Genomic DNA, 18,403 nt, shown 5'->3' with positions numbered 1-18,403 from the left:
ATCTTTTTTCTTTTAGGCAAATTATATATTGAATTCCTGTGTTTGTGACCAATTATATCTACTACTCTTACACAAAAAAATAAAAAAAATAAAAAAAATCAAAAAAAATTCAATTACAGTACATACTAAAGGTGTCAATTACGTACTGCAACCGTTTAACCGTACCAAACCATGCCATCTAAAACAGTACGCACCGCACCGTTCATACCGAAACTGGATTTTGAAATTTGGTACGGTACAGTACGAGTTTCGGTACATACTGACTAAAGTACTCATACCATCGGTATTTAACGAAACTGTACCGAATTGGTATAATACCAAATTAAGGGATATAAATGTTATTTTACAATTAAAACACCTTACCTTTACCCTATCTCTAATTCTCTGTTTCAGTCTTTCGTTTCGTCCTTCACTGATCATCTTCTTAAATTACTTGTTTTGCTCTATTAGTTAGATTTACTTGCTTTCTCTCTATCAATATCAAATTCTATCGATTGTTTGATCGCAATTTCATTAGGATCTTAATGAACTAATAACAAAATTGGCATGGGTTCATTCGTTCCAAAATTGTACTGCAACTACAAGTCGTGTTTAAACCGTTTTCCCACATCGATTTAATACCAAAACAATACCAAACCGTTTTTGCAAATATCGAAACCGTACCGTGCTATACGGTTCTAGTTTTCGGTATTCAAAGTTGGTACCGTATCGATTGACACCCTTACCCCCTACTATTAAGAATTGAAAGTTAGAAATGTAACAACCCATGTAATTCTAACCCGGGATAAGTATTGTAGGTTCGAGTACCTGAAGTTCCAACCAGAATAAGTTGTAGACTATCCGGATTGAAGCCTATGATCCATATCCTGAGTTCATGGATCTGGATTATACCAATGAAGAACTTGCCATACTGGGAACCCAAAGGAGATCTAGTAGAAACTCTGATGGACTGGAAAATTGGATCACTAGCGAGAGTCAAATTGAGTTTGAAGATGTCCGGGATCAAGGTAAGAACACCCCCACATGTTGGTTAAGGTTGGATTAGTGTTGGGGATCAACTGGATGAACAAGGCACCCAAATACTAAAAAGTATTAGGGGACGGTTGCTTAAGGCAGTTGATTGACCCAACCAACCGCCCCAAGCGACCGACCTGGTGTGCTTACGAGAATTAAACTCTATTTTGCTCCGACCCTCTATAAATAATCAACCACAACTTATTTTAGTATTATTATATTCGTGGAGGTTACTGTGGACTATTAGGAGGTTGAGAGCACGTGTCTGGAGGTGAAGAACGCTTGATTGGTGGAGAAGCTTCGATCCGTGATCTATTTTTGCAAATTAGTTGGAGGTAAGATGATCTCACACTCCTTCTTACTACTTCTCCTCTATAGTAGTGTGTTGTCTTTCTCCCATAATTCTGTGGATGGTGAATGTGATAGCTAACATTATTCTATCAATGATCATGATTAGATCATACCCGAAAACGGACCCTTATATCTGAATCAAGGGTTGATTGAATCGAAGGAGATGATGTGATTCTTCTAAACCATTTGTCTTCTTGGTTTTAGATTGAGTATGACTTTTAAGCTTGTTAAGGATGAAATTTGGATTCGGATCATCCCAAAATCGGATTAAATTAAAAGTTGAAAATTTGGACTTGGGTTTTTGTCTAGAAGAGGGCGGTCGCTCAGGGCGGTTGATTGACCCAACCAACCTCCATAAGCAATCGGCTGGGTCACAGAAGCTTTGTCAGTTTGATGGTTGCTCTGTTTTGACTTATGTTCTTAATATAAATTTGTAACCCTATTATAGGTGATCATTGAAGCTCTCTGGACTTGTTGTGTGTGAGGCTTAACTGCACTTTAATAATCTTTTTAACTTTGATAGGTAAGGTTACATTCTTACATATATGTATTGACATGATCTATGATGAGTTGCTATAACTTTGAATGCATTAGTATTCTTGTAACTTGCTGTAACAGTATGTTTAAATGATTGATGGTTAGTTATATACTGTGAATAATGATTAGATGTACATCAATTACTATATGATGTTGAATGACTGATTTTGTGATAATAAATGATGGTGCATTGTGACTATGATTGAGGGTATCCCTATTGGGTATCCATTGCTTGAGATATCAGGGGCTGTGATATAGAACACTGTTTCCTGATGCCCCCAGCACTATCATGGTTGCTGGATGACATACCTAGGAGGTCTAGATTGCATGGTTAGGTACCCATACACGCTATTACCCTTTTGGTAGGGGTATTGAAGCCGAATGACCTGTGATAGTAGTGACGTGACTCTGTTTCATCCTACAGTGATAGCCAGTCCATGCAGAAATTCAATGGTCCATTGTTGATCATGCATTGGTAGGGTTGCATATGTTAGGGTTGGGCTCATGGACATTCCAATAAGCGGTTGGGAATCGTGAGGGGACATGAGAGAATCCGCTGCAACAATATGTGGATGACCATAGGGTTAGGGAATGGAGTCCAATAGAGGTAGTCAGTCCATGAGGATTCCCATTCCTAGGTAGATAAGGATATTGAACTGAGTTGGTTGGTGCCATAGGGAAAGTATCTGGACCACATATAGTATGTTACTGTATGACCTTGCATTGAATTAGAAACCCCAACATGCGCCAGTACTCAAGCCAATGGTTGTGGTGTGAGAGTGTGAACCTAAACCCCAGCCATGGTTGATTGACGAGGATTGGACCCCTTACCCAAGATTCCAATAGAGATAACCAGTCCGTGAGGGATTAGAGGGACTAGACCTACCCAGAGGAGGGTTGTTGTTATATCTTAAAGCATGTCTGCCATATTAGAGACTTGCATAGTTAGTTACTAGTTGCATTTATATATTTGCATAACATCTTTTATATATGTTGCTTACCATGATATGATGTTAATATGTATATAAGATGTGTTTCCTTACTGAGTTCACCAGAACTCATTTCTTTTGTGGACTATTGTTAAAATAAGAAGATGACGAATTTGGATCGGGAGAACTTCCACAAGACTGGGATAACTCTTGTGAAGAAACTTTGGAGGCGCCAATGGGAAGTGGCAATGTATACCATGAAGCCACTTGCGGGAGCTTGAAGTGTGCTTACAGCCCCCATTGATGGTAGAAGGATTCTAGTGGCTCGCCATTTTGAGAGGTCGATGAAGGAGGGTTGAATGACTCATTTTATTGAGAAGCTAGAAGAGAAGAGTGCCGCCTATGAAAGAGAACAAAGAAACAATTGAACTTTTATTATTTTGCTTCCACTAAAACTCCATTTTAGTCATTGATTACTTTATCCTTTTTCTTTGATTCTTTCCTTTCGAGTTTTGGACTAATGTCATTCCTTTTTATTTAATTACTTGGATTATTCTTGGCTTAATTATTATGTGAGTTATTCACCATTAATGGGTAAACCATGGATCTTGTGACTGTGGATCGCACTTATGGGTGTCTAACGGGATCGAGACCGGCGGGTGGGGTGTGACAATAAATGGACACCTCTGTTGAAGCAAAAATGAGACATTTGTAATTGATTTTTTAAGGGTAGTTGATGTAATTGATTGCAAACACCAGGGGGGGTCCATATGTAATTTGACTATTTCTTTTTTGGGTAAAGGAAAAATAGGAACTTTGGATATAAAGAAAATTGTAGAAAAATTATTTACGACAAGTTGAATCCGAGATCCATGCCTTGGTCAAATGCAATCATGCTAGCAAATTTTGGAGGACACCTCTCCTAAGGATATACTTATGAATTTATAGGCTCTAACTTGCAAGAATTTCTTTCTATTTTTGGGATAAGTATAAATTTTCAGGACAACTAAATGTTGTCAATTGTTTTGCAATGACTCTACTTTGGCAGATATGGAAAACATGGTTGAGATTCTCCATTTATGGTGCAACTCCGTCCTTGTGCAATACAATGGCTGCATTTAGAGCTCATGTTGCTGAATCAAATACTATCCCAAAGCATTGCACTACTATTGTAACACCGGACCTCTCCCTAAGGGTGTCAATTTTTAAATGATTGTTAAGATTGCACCAAACTGGCCCGTTATGGCCCAAACTGAACCAAACCAAGGCTTATTGGACTGGGTACAGGTTGAGGGGTAAAAAACTGAACAGTGTTGGGCTGGTTCGCAGCAACCCATTAGTGGCCAGTTAGACTAAATTGAATGCACCAAACTGTAACCTAAACCGAACCATTTTAAATGCCCAAACCATTATAACTTGTTATAATTTATGTTGGTTTTTAGTTTTTAGGCTTTATCTTTTACAATTACACTTCCCTTTCTCAGCTTCTCCCTCTAGTTTGCATAAATACTTTTTCTCCAACACCCCAATTGTGAGATAAATATGTGAATAAATAACTGACTATTGTGTTAGTGATCACTAAGACAAGCAACTCTAATCAAATCTAGGACCATTCTCTCTACCTTACTAATTGGTTGTGTCATTGACTTCTTAGCTACCATGACCTTGGCTAGATCATGCCCATCACTTAGAAAATTTTGGTTTGTAATGCCCCATTTTTAGGAGTTATGAGCCTTCCTTTTGATTTTTTTTTTTCATATTAAAACATGGACGCAAGGAATGAAATACCATCGGGACCACCCCTTGGCGAAATGGGCAAAACCCTAATATGTCGGCCATATTTTGCCAACATTTGAATGGGGTTCCATTGGTGAAAGGGATGAATTGAGTAGCAGGAATGACATATGATTCACAATCTTAGATTAGAATGGGGTTTTGATGATCTGAATGGGATTTTGCTGACATTTGAATGGAGAAGTGGTCGAGGGACGATCAAGATTAGAATCGTTGTCCTCATGAGAAATGGAAGAAGTAACAAGAGAAGCAATAGTAGCAGGAACAAAATCACCAGAAACTGAGGGAGTCGCCTAATCTCTAGCTTTGAGCCTCACAAGCCCTTATTGTAGCATTGTCTTCAAACATCCATGGCTAATTCTTCGTTTTCATAAAATGCTTCCATCTCCTATCTCTGTTGGTTAATCTTCTTCTACAACTTTCTCCATTTCCTTATTCAATTTCTTTGAAAACTTATCTTTTTCTAACACAAAGAGAGAAGGGAGACCTTAACCTAGAAAAAAGAGAGATGATGAAGTCTTTCTCCTCCTATTCATCATTGTCTCCCCTTAGGAAGACTTGTGCGTCTCCCTTTGTCTTTACTTTACTAGCCTTCATCATCTTCCTCGCCATCATCTACGACCAAGACTTGAAATTAAAAAGCACAAGAGAAAGAAGAGAGAAACCAAGAAAATCTAAGAAAGCAGTTTTGGATTCTAAATCTTTCGGCAATGTTTTCGCAATTTATCGCAATATTTTTGAAGTTATTGGTGGTATATCAACCTTTGGGCGATTTATCGCCAGTTTTTGGTAAATCTCATGTTGCCGTCCTATTCCCTGTCACTATGCTCCGAAACGACGATATTTCGCCAATTTTTCCTCCCTTGCATAGATGTTTCAATTTTAACTTTTCTTTTTCTTTTTTCAATTAAAATGACAGGGTTTTTTTTTGTGTCTAAATTGATATCTCATTTGCCACCCCCCCCCCCCCCCCCCCCCCAACAGTATGAGTTTATTTTGCTCTTTAGAGAGGTTGAAGAGAATGGTTTGTTTGGCCTTAAGCTTAATAGGCAAGATCCAAGATCCATATAATTTTCAAGACGAAATGGGCTATAGAGGTTTGATAATGGGTCAGTAATGGTCTTAAAAGATTTCAAGATTTCCAACCTGAATCCAAACTTTAGTCTAAATCGTTAGTCAACCCAAATTCAAACCGCTATTTTGCAAATGGTAGTGTTTGGGTTTTGGTGCTTTTAGCCAAAAACCATTAAGCCCAAATTGGGACTGCGCAAAACAAAACCATTGACACCCCTACTTCTCCTCTCTTCAAATTAGCCACCACCAACCACCAAATGTATTCTCTATATTTGTTGATGCTGCTTGGTGCCATGATTATGGATTGAGTGGCCGAGCATGTATCCTCTGGAATCCAGGTTCTTCTTTCATGGCTGCAAGAAGCTCATGCACACCAGGTTTTTCTGCTCTTCCCTTGGAGGCCAAAGCCATCAGAGATGGTCTTCATTAGCTATTTAGCTCTTAGCCTCAACCTTCAAGATTGTATCTTTTTCTCGGTTTCTACTTGGTGGTTGCTTCCTAAAAGCATCTCTTGACGGAAATGAAGACATTTGAAGCATTTGTTCTTCTTTTAGATCTGTCGTGTTCAGCTGGCTTTGTATATTTCTAATAGGTTAATTTGCAGATTTATAGCTAAAAGGTCAGATTAGCAGGACTGGGAGGATCAAACCACCAAATTTTATTGTTGATCCCTGTTGAGTTGAAGAAATTTTCCATAAACGCTTTTAATTAATTAATGAAACTTTTACTTTTTGATTAAAAAAAGACAGAAAAAAGAAGAAGATAAACATACTCTAAAGATTACGTTTTCTTTTTTCTTTCTCTCCTTCATCACATATCCATGAAGCATAAATTATTCTGTTAAACCGTTACAACATAAATTGCCAGAGAAATGAACATTGTATTATGGAGTTTGCAATAATGATTAATTCAATTCATGGGCAATACAAGTAAAAGAAATAATCATTGAGTAGACTTATTGATCGGAAGAGAAGAATTGAAATCTATCACTCAGACAAGTAACATCATTTGCTTAGCTAGTAAACATGATTTCTTCTTTGAAATTTGTAAAACTTAGACAACGATATTTTTCTTTCTAATGATGTAAAAACATCTTCATTTGACATGGCTGTCCATCTACGAAATGCCATATCTACAAGTATCTGGAAGATCAAAAGTGAATAGTAAGTAAATATTTTATTTATAATCCACATGAATTCGTTATGGTATCATAGAATCCACATAAAAATGATTTAAGGAAACAATTTCTTCCCCATCTTATGTTCAATACACAATCATGATTAATCATATTGTCTTGTTGATAACAAACTCTCTGTGTATATTTCTGTTTAATTTAGTTTATACTTGCAAGTTGGTTTGATCATTAATTAAGTCAAAAATATTTGCATGAGGCATTTGGAATATAATAATTAATCTCACCTGGAGAGGTTTTGTCTTCTTACAAAGCTATTATTAATAATTTGCTTTTTGAACCACTGCAATGAGGCTACCAAGTAACAACCGATCTGTATCATGATAAGTCCATGTCACAATGAGAGAAAGCTGACTTCAAGCTTTCTAAAGCTTGAAAATTTGGTTCCAAGTGGACCTCTCATTTAAGTGATTAATCCCCATTTCGAGATAGATTAGCTATCCTTCTAGAATTCCATTCATTATTATCCTTCCCAAAGGAGAATGGTATTAGTTCCTAAGTAATAACTTAGTCAGTACTTATATTAATTTAATCCACTTAGATTTGTCCACACAAATACACAATAGAAGGTAAAGTAACCAGGTGCCCAGGTGGGGTGAATAGAAGATTAAGTAGCCAGGTGCCCAGGTGGGGTGGAGAGAGAGAGAGAGAGAGAGAGAGAGAGAGAGAGAGCTTCAATATCTTCATTAAGGTGTGAATGTGATACATCCTTAGACTCCACTAATAACAACTTCCACCTTCACTAATAATATCTTCAATAGCTCTACATGGAAAATAATAGCTATTCACAAATTCTCTTCATAAGTATGATTATCACACCAACCATCCAACCCTCTTATGTTTGCTAAAGACCAAAATATCCTTACTTGTACAAAAGATAAGAAAACAAAAAGAAGGAGAAAATGATGATGATGGTACATTTACTTACAAGAATTTGAGGGTCACCCAAAAAAATTTACTGTGTGATCCTTTATTTCAGAGCCGACCCCTCATCAACCCAAGTGTGAAGTGCTAGTTTTATGGCTAGAACTACCTAGGAAGCATGAGATGCCTGGAATAAAACTAGGGTAACTAGCAGAGGCCAAAGATGTCTCCACTCATCATAGGCTTGGGCAGTTTTATGGAAAACTAAAAGGGTGAAGCATGTCTTTTCAATACTCAAGGATGATGGAAAAGAAAGGCAAAGGTGTTTTAGCCATGCAATTATTCAACTTGGAAATCCAGGCAAGGAAAAGAAGTGACATCTTCTATTAGTTCCTCCAAGTTCCATTCCCCCAATCGTAAGTTTTCTCTTTCCCAATAATTCCCATTCTCAACCAAAGTTTCTTTGCTAAGGTTGTTGTTGTTGTTGCTGCTACTGTTGCTGCCTTTGATGATATTGTTAATGCCATTGACGTGGACATTACTGATGTTATTGCTGATCTTACCAAAGGTATCTCCATTTGTTGTGTTGTTTTCTTCAATACTGGTACTCTCCAAGGAAGGAAAAAGCAAGTCACCTTCTATACCAGTATAAACACCTCCACCGTTGAAGCCATGGCTTCCATAGAACCCATCTCCTGAACCAACCTGTAATAAGTTTGTAGAAGCATTCAAACACCCAGGACCACTTGACAATCCATAGCAGTAGTACTTGTCCATTAATGGAGGCAATGGTTGGAACTGATTGCCCATTGCCATTGCTCTCATGGATGAGGAAGAAGATGAAGAAGATGAGTCCATGCACATAGCCATGATGTCATGTTCACTCAAGGATATGAGCCCTCCTCCCATGACATCTCTAGGTTCAGATGAATCAGTACTGTTGTTTGGGGAGAGGGTTGAAGATGAGTTCTTCAGTCTTCTCTTTATTGTGGAATTCCAGAAATTCTTTATTTCATTGTCTGTTCTTCCAGGAAGCCGTGTGGCGATCTGAGACCATCTGTTTGAATCAAATTGCATCATTAGAAACAAAAACAGAAGACCTGTAAGAAAGAAGCTACGATTCTCATGTTTATTAGATGCATGATGTCTGCTTAAGGTCTACTACCAGTTCATTTTATCCAGAATAAAATTTGAGTCTCAAGAAAATACACAAGTCCTGAATTGGGTTTGCAGTGTTAGTCTACTCTGGTCACTATATTCTGACAAATATGTACAAGTTTTTCCAAGGTTCTGTTTGGATTGGTTCACCACAAGCCAAAATGATAAAAACAGTTTGGGTCCTAATAATCTTGAAGCATTATATCTATCTAGTTTGGAATTCTAAGAAGGTTGCTCCTAGTTAGTAACTATATTTATATACAATATTAGATTCTACGATTAATTGGACTCTCCTATAAGGTTCATTATACCGTTAGATTGTAACGAATCCAGTGACTTATATTAAAACATAAGTTGAATATAACTCAATACCTCGATGAAAACAACATTTCTTTAACTGATTAAAGCTGCATACATATGTTACTACTTAGACCCCACTTAGATGTGAGATTCTTGTGCACTGGGTATCCCTTACATTTTCCCTGAAATGCATTAAGATAAGGTATTTCAAGAAATCATACCAAAGACAACTTATAGTTTTTCACCTGCAAATCAACCTTAAACAATTAGACCCATTACTTGTCTAACATACATTTATCATCTCATCTGGATAACCATAAGGTCACTAACATTTTGTGGATTCTAAGCTTTCAGACCTGAAGGTTCTTACACTAGACACTCTAAAATTAAGAAGATGTTTGGGATGATTACTTGAAAATTGTTATGAACATAAAATAGAAACCAAACATAGCCTTGAATTATTGAAGTCGAATAGAAACAGAAATTCCTTACTGGTAATGAATTCTTATTGCTTAAATATGAAAGATAGAAACCCAAAAACGTCTGACTCATGAAATGGGCCAAGATCTGAGCAAGGGTTTTAGAACCCACATACTTGCAGTGAAGAAATGTATGGAAGCGAGAGAGAGAGAGAGAGAGAGAGAGAGAGAGAGACCTGTTGCCAAGGATGGAATGCAAATGAATAATGAGTTCTTCTTCTTGGGGAGAGAAGGCACCACGCTTGAGATCAGGCCTCAGGTAGTTAATCCAACGAAGACGACAGCTCTTGCCACACCTCTGAAGGCCAGCATTCCGGGCAACATCGCTCCAGCAACCTTGCCCATTTCTCATCATGTAGTTCATGAGTTTGTCATCTTCTTCAGGAGACCATAAGCCCTTCCTGAGCTTGTTGGTGATGCCATTGTTTATGTTGTTGTTGTTCTTCCCAGGGGGATCAGGCTTCCTCATTACTAACTTTCTTTCCCTCTGTCGTATCTGATTTCCTGGGTGCTGGAAGCAGCCTAGATTCTTTTTCCTCTGAACTGGTTTGATTTTGGGAACATAACACTTTATAGGTGAAGATAGAGATGGATATAAGTAGTGATAGACAGCTCCTCCAATATAAATGGCGAACTCCATACATTAATTCATACATACACATATAGCTCGAGAGAGCTAGAGAGAGAGAGAGAGAGAGGCTTCATGGAGGGGGAATGATGATAATGATGACCGTGATGGTTGTAGGGTTGCTTAGAATATGGAGAAGAGAGAGGGAGAGAGAGAGAGAGAGAGAGAGAGAAAGGAGAGAGGGGTTGTTGGTTGATAGGTCGAATGGAAAACGGTTTGGAGGGGGACCTCAGAAAGTGAGAGGGATATGGTGGTGTTCTTGTCTTTGACTCCATATCTTGTTTTTTCTCTATTCATTTTCTTCACTCACAAGGTAATCATCTACGTGTAATACACAGAGAGGGGGAGAGAGTGATAGAGAGATAGAGAGATAGAGAGAGAGAGAGTTGTTTTATTACCAAGTAAGAGAGAGAGAGAGAGAGAGAGAGAGAGAGAGAGAGTTGTTTTATTATCAAGTAAGAGAGTTGCTTCGGCTTCACATAATATTTCGTTCCTTCATCCTTCTCTCAAATTTAGTATGTTTTCCACCCTTCGAATACACGAGTGGTATACACATGCCACACTGAGAGAAGATATATGCTACTACTAAATAACCCATGTATTGTTTAAAATTTTTTGATGCACTTAGAAAATGTTTTCCTTCAACAAAGTTTTCTACATTTAATAATGTATTTTCTCATTCATGGGAATATTAATTTTCTCTTATTATTTAATTTAACTATCTATTAATATTTTATATTGATCTTTTCTAAAGTGTTTTTTGTTTGTTCGTTTGTGTGTGTTTGTATGTGATTTGGTCAAATGCATTTCAACTAGTTTTGATATTGGAAAAAGAACCTTCAGCTTCTATCCATTCACAAAATTTACTTTTGTCCAATCTCTTAGGTAGTTAATATTTGTACCAATATTCGGATGCTAGAAAAACTTCTACAATTGCAATATATTTTATCAACGATTTTCTTTTTAACGTTTTTGTACCTTACATGGATCTTGAAAAGCTTATGTTTTACGAATATTGTTGCCATATAAACATGTATAACCAACCAAATATGGAAAAAAGCTATAAACTTACTTTGCACCTAAGCCTACAAATAAGAACGTACGGAAAATGATAACCGTTACCATGAAATGAAGATTTTCATCGAGGTTGGATGTTCCTTTGTATGTCTCGTTGACCTTACGCCAATGCATGAGCCACGCTTTCAGAAACGGTTCCCTCACTAAATCTAATATAGAAAAACTATCCTAATGACATCTAACTTATTTTTCCCTTTTACATGGTACTTTATGAGATTTATAAAGTTATATATAGCCTCGTATATGTTGATTGGGATCCTCAAGAGTCTTCACATATTTGGTAAGCTCTCTCCACCTAACACCTTCAAATTTTGTATTAAATATTCCAACATGGTAAGATGGTATACATCGAAGCAATTGTTTAATCTTGTGTGATATGGTTTTATTTTATTTTTTAATTTTTACGTTCTCTCTTGTGTTATAATCGTGTACATCTATACAATATATTTTATCATACATAGTACCATTGACATGGAAGTTTTACGTATGTTATTCTCATGGGTACAAATGACGACAGAACTTGAATCCCCACCATATGGGGTCATCGAAAACTCTCTTCGAATATAATATATAATATAATATCTTATGTCTTAAGCATTTAACAACACCTTTCTTTGTTCATGTTCTCTCACCAAAGCTATCTAAAAAATTGCTAAAAGTAAACCATTAGAAACATGATTGAGACTATTCCCAATAAAAAAAACAAAAAAACAGACACATCAAAGAAAAAAGAAGAGAAAATTGGGTCAATTATCAATTTTAGAATCTTTATTTTTTTTGATTGAAATTAAGAATGCGTTTCACGCTATTGAGTTTTGATCATGGAATCCAGCTAAATAGATCACTTCAAAGTGAGACTACCTTGATTAGTTCCTATGCAATGTAATTTGGGTATTTTTTTTTAATTTAAAAAGAAAATCTGATTGACTCATGAAGCAACTTTTCATGTTGACAAACATACTTGAATCAAATCCAGAAGCTTCAAATTTCACGTGTTTCAAAAAAAAAAAGTTTCTCACTGGACCATTTTCCTTTCTCATTCTCTTCTAATTTCAGGATTTCCATTTCCTTATATTGGTCTTTATCATCTCTTCCATTTTTCTTGCAAATTTCAACATCTTTTTTAAGACCTGTCACATTTTACGCTATCTTATCTTGTATATTACGCATTTTAGAATATTTTATTTTGATAGTAAGGAAGGAAGTTAGAATATAATTTCAAGAATAATTTTTATTTCCAATTGATACCTAAAATTGAGGTAACATCAATCTTGTATAATCATTGTGCCTTTAAAAAGTTGGAAAAGAGACAATATAGAGAAGTGGGTGCACACGGGCTGTTGGTTTTTTTCTTATTAAAAATTTTAAAAAATGGTATTCAAAGCAATCTTATATTTATACGATCATACTTTCAAATCATTAGATGCACATTACTGTGTAGCTGGTACATGTTCTATTTACATCATTATTTTAGGCACATGCCTAAAACTTCCTTTTTTTTGGGTAGAAGAACCTTAGAATAGTCTAGTTCAAGCTAGAGATCTTGGGTTTATAAAGTTTTGAAGATTTAAATGTATTCGAGTGTGTAAATTAACAAATAACTTTTAATTTTTCTTCGGAATTATAATTATTGTGTCTACATCTAATTCAACCACCAATAGGCCAATGAAGTCCTGCAAAACAAGAGACCAGAAGCTCTAGAGGATTAGTGTAGGCCGACCTTCATTAGTCGGAAGCTTGCCTCCGACAATCAAGTAGCTCAAAAGACTCAGTTGCAGAGCCTTCAACAATATGAATCTTAATAGCATAGAGCTTGATAAAAGTGAATTACCCTGGCCCTGGAGGATCCAAGTTTATATAATCTAACCTAAGTGTGCAATGATCGGCGGACGTAGTCGACCTACCTTCTTCTAGATTGTCCGATCTAATCTTTGATAGATAACTCTCCTCTTAGGACCCTAAGTCCGAGTCCATGTTGTACATGGTGAATTTCCTTCTGGATCCACAGTCTTTACTGTACAAGAAATAATTCCCAAGGATCCTAGGTCTTATTGATACCGTCCACTAGGATCGGGCGCGGCACTGATCTGATTGTCTAGTGTTTGATTATGGGCCAAAGGGTCAACATCCAATTGTACCGGTTGGCCCTTGTCGGGCAAACAGGGCATAATAATAATTTAACCCTTGTTTAAGTTTTATAGTCATAGAAAAGAGAATAAATGTGCTGCCCAACTCTAGAACTCTTATTTTTCTTGAGAAGTAAAGTTTTCCCCATTTTTTATACCTAAAAGAGTATATTATATATATATATATTATTTAAATATACTACAAGACTTTGTCTCTGGCCCCAAGGAGATTCGATGTTCGTCACCCCAATTCTGAATTTTCTTGTTTACTCTAGTACTAGAGCCAATAGGAAGATGCATAGGAGTATCAAATAGAGGGAATTATCTAAGGTTTCCACTTGAAAATTAAATCTGAAAAAAAAAAAAAAAAAAAAAAATCAGAAAACCCAAAAGATTGGATGGTTCCATTCAAGGTTTTAGTGGATATATTTTGTGATGGTTCCTGGTTCCTTGTTCAAGTCCTAAATTGATATCCTTAATTACTTGTGAAGATAGGGAACTCAAATTTTCCATTTTGATACAAAGAATTTGGTACAGCATTTGATTTTGGGGGAAATAAAAAATAAATAAATAAAAAAAATCTTAAGCTGACAACGTATCATATACTACTTGTTTGGGTTGTCTTTCATCTTTTCTCTCATCCTTTACTTTGTCGGTCTAATAAGACAAATTATTCTCTGATAACCATATTTAAGAATTTTAAGATTTTCATTAAACAATCATGTTAAATCATGATTGCAATATACTTAAGATTCCACTTCTCTTTCCAAGTCTTGGAAATTTTCTTTTTACAGAATGAGATACAAAATGATGTTACGAGTCTTCCAATTCTAATTTCTTTCATGTGATCATTTTCATGGGGAGAACTCCATATAACTAAAGCCACCTTGCAATCAATTATTATTTCAGGGTCTCAACCATTTGAATTTTCTGAATACAACTAAAGAACTCATCATATATATCAATCAACCTGTGGCCCTCTTATTGGATTCTATCGATAAAAGAGATTCCATGACAGGGTAATCTTGATGACCCAGAGCACTTGGCTGTTTTGGATAACAGAAGACATTTTCTTGTTAATCAAAGAAAAAAAGAGATGAGTATGCTTAGACAAATTGGTAGTGCCATGGCCAGAATGCCCAAAAGCTTTTGAAATGGGTCTCAAAAGATGACATAGACCTGCCTGTTATTACCTGCCATTCATTGCTTCCTTTATCTGTAATTTCCAGGGCCTCCCCCACTCCTTTTCTCAGATGTAACTGCAAGAAAGTTGAGGAAGAAAAGGCCTGGTTTCAAAAAGTAGAAAGCTATTCATAAATACAAAAGAGGAATCATATGATTGCCCTCCATGGGGATACCCCAGATGAAACAGTCAAAAAAGTATTCAAACTAGACAAAGCTTATTTATCAATAAAATATAAAAATAAAACAAACTTGACCTCTCCTGGGGTACCCAGATCCTTGGTTTTGAAGTTTAATCCTCTAACAAGCCCTCCTGAGCAGAATACCCCATAAGAATATACCCATCTAATGTTCAAGGTCATATTAAGATCTGAACTATTTTAAAACTCAGGTTGGATCATGTTTAGGGTAGACCACTAGACCAGTAACCTTCTAAATCAGGGCTGACTCCAGATTTTACATATTTTAAAATTCACATGATGTGGTGGGGCATCCATAAAGATCAGGTCATAAGGGAAAGAAGAAGAAAAAAGTGTTGGGGAAAAGAAACGAAGCTACTCCAAAGTTTTCATGTGCTTTGGTTCTAATTTGTCTTCCTAAAGCTTTTAATACCACAGTCACTTGACAATGTCTGCAAGCTTCTTTGACCCACATTCTAAAACCACTCATTTGAGACTGCTGGGACCACTCTGGCGGCTACATTGTCTTGGAATTGATTCACTTCTATTCTAAAGCCAAGAAAGCAGGATAGAAAAAACACTATGAGCAGTACAAAACTATTATAGTGATATCCAAAAACAGATGAAGCTTGAAAATAGGCCGACAGTTGAGTTCTCTTTTAAAAAGAAACTCTTTGTAGACAATAAATGTGAATTGAGAAATCATACTTGAATTGTGAACGTTAAAACCAGGATCAAAAGGGAAAACCACTGAATCAGGAGTGTCCCGACCGACTGTCAAGGTGATATCCTCTTCTAAAGCCTTCTGATTTTCTATTCAACTTGGCATGAATTGGTCCTACCTTTGTGGGGGAGTCCTCCAGCAATCACGGACAAAATGAAACTAAAGGCTGAAGTCACGTACAAATCTGTCATCTCTAAGATCATGGCTGGAGATGGTCCAAACCTTTAGCAATTTCGGCATGAGGCAGCTCTCAGGCTTAATCAGATCTTTTTAGGCTAGCAGCTTGAGCTTCTGAGATTGCATTATGACCCCTAATCATGGCAAAAAAACGACAATAGTGAAAATTACAACACATGTGACGAACTAATGGTAGAGAAATCATAGAGGAAGCAATTAAATCAATGGGAAGACTAGAGATTGGCTACGACGAGAACCACTTGATGATAATTTACAATTACAATCTCAAAGAGGAACAAAAGCTAAAAGGCATGATCTGGTGGATCACAAGCTAATATATTAATTGATTCCATGTGTCCACACATCATATATTTTAAGTCAATGACTATGAATAAGGGAAAAAGATCTCCATGCTACAGTGTTTCAGACACCCTTCCATATCCCGATCATGTGGACTCAATGATGGAAGATAACCAAAATAAAGTATGGACCACCAGTATCAACATAGCTCAGGGGGCAACAGAGCCAAAAGCCAAAAATAGCTTTAGCATTTTCAAATACCAAGATGCAAACCAGTATATGTCACTCTCTTTTCTCCTTATTTCCAAGTTATCATGTTCAGAAACGACAAAAATGTTTTCATCATCAAGAATCAAAAAAAAGGAGAAGAGGGAAATAATATTTTTAAATGTCAAATTTGAGCATTAAAAGACAAGGGAACATAGGATGAATGAGTGTTCTTCTATTCAAGCTTAATTGCTTTTCCTAACAAATAATATCTTCAGTCTTTTCCAGGTAACCAATGAGATGAATAATTGAAGTATGAATGTCAACTATTTGGTATTCTAGTTAGCAAATCAAGGAATTAAAAAACCATCAGAAAGGATGAATGAGGGCTTTTACGTACTAAAGCAAAAGGGGGTTTGTGATGAAATTTCTAATATCTAACTTTATATACATATGTGTAAAAAAGAACTGCCACTTGTAGGAGAGGAGATCGAGAAACAAAAACAATAATGGTTTTCAATGTTCAATATGAATGTTAAGTGGCTGACAGCCTTATATTTTTTCAATAAAGGTTCTGTAAATTTTATAATGAATACATAATAGAATCAACTTGCACGAATGCAATAAACCGAAATGTCGGATGAAAGCTTGTAACAAACAAAGAACTGATTAAACCTATAGCTCTGCTACCAAAAAAAATACGGAAGTTTAACTTACAGACTTTTTAAAGTTTTTTTTTTTTTTTTGAGGGGGGGGGGGGGTAATGAGTAGACCTATAGGTTTGGTCATCTTTGTTCTATGAGGGGTGTCTAGCTGTTCCTTTCAGCACCTGAAAGCGTCCTTGATTGGTTACCTTATTGGGAGTGGGAGAGGAAATAAAGTACTCAGATCAAGCCACCGAATGCCTTTAATAATGGTGAGTGAAATGGAAGAAAAATGTGCAACTAAATTAGTCCAACTGCTTACAAACAGTAACACACACACACACACACACACACACACATATATATATATATATTAAAAGCTTTCACCAACTACATTCCAACTGCTGAACAAAATCCAAGGTCTGGCTTACTGATATAAAGGGGAATACGAACAAACGGCTAGTAAATGAATCCCATATAAATAAAAATAGAAAAAGTTTAATAACATATAAAAATAAGAAAAGATAATCTACAATGGTATGATCATCCAAATTTTCTTGAATAGTAACCTGGTTTATCACACCAGTCCGTATTATTTGGAAGTCTGGGGCAATAAAAACAACACAGCCTTATACCTACTTAATAGGGTTGGCCACAAACTACCTGTAATTAATGTAAAAAGGAAATCAAAATGCCAGTAAAAATGCAAAAGGAATGATTTCTAAGCAATTTTAGTTAATGCAGTCAAGCACATCAATAAATGAAAGGAAAATAGTTATTAGTGGGCTGATACAATTGTTGCACTTTATGTGATTAGCCTGATAAGCAAATAGTGATGCACTTAGCAGGGACTGTGCAAAATACCCAAAAGACTAGGTAAGTAAGTAAGATATTAACATGTCACTCAACGGCCTTAGCCCAAAGTCGGAAAAGCTTAAGCAAATGACAAAACCCTAATTCATGTTTACAAGGAAATCAAGCCTAAGCTAACTTATATCAAAAGGGTCATGAAAGAAGAAGTCCATGCACATGTCTGATGTTGCTACGCTGCCACACAGCCAAATAGCCTATCAGGCTGTAAACACTCTAAACAATATTTACATGCTAGATCGGTAACAATTTCACTCTATCATGTAATGTTATGAAGATGCATTGAATGATGAGTGAGTTCTTCAGAAAATAGTCAGTCTTTACAATAATTTAGAATGCAACAAGAAGTCAGCTAATAGTACTATCAACTATGATCAAAACATATACCGTACCACCCCTGACAAATAACCAGTCCGGATCACCTACAAGTATGTTCCATCCTGACAGGTGTACTACCTCTTGACAGAGACATGCCTCTCTTATCTATTTTTTCTATCACACTTTGAAGTGATGCCTTCTAGAATGACTGCTGAAGCCCATGATGAGAGAGCTCCCCTGGAGCTGTGGCATGCTGCCACCTTTACTAGCATTTCCCAC

General features: G+C 36.4%; 1 protein-coding gene across 1 annotated transcript; it reads right to left on the bottom strand.

Moving 5' to 3' along the window:
• Positions 1–7,569: 7,569 nt before the first annotated feature.
• On the bottom strand, positions 7,570–10,306 carry LOC149001591 (transcription factor MYB46-like). The gene is made up of 2 exons (XM_089137331.1): positions 9,869–10,306; positions 7,570–8,812 (listed from the first exon to the last, which is right to left on the bottom strand). Exons 1-2 carry the CDS (start codon positions 10,159–10,161, stop codon positions 8,095–8,097), a joined length of 1,011 nt encoding a protein of 336 aa, XP_088993457.1. The 5' UTR covers positions 10,162–10,306; the 3' UTR covers positions 7,570–8,094.
• Between the last annotated feature and the right edge of the window lie 8,097 nt (positions 10,307–18,403).

Source organism: Hakea prostrata, chromosome 10, assembly GCF_041222555.1.
Source record: "Hakea prostrata isolate BN-2017 chromosome 10, UWA_Hpros_2, whole genome shotgun sequence".
NCBI lineage: Eukaryota > Viridiplantae > Streptophyta > Magnoliopsida > Proteales > Proteaceae > Hakea > Hakea prostrata.
This window is presented reverse-complemented; position numbering and strand designations above follow the sequence as displayed.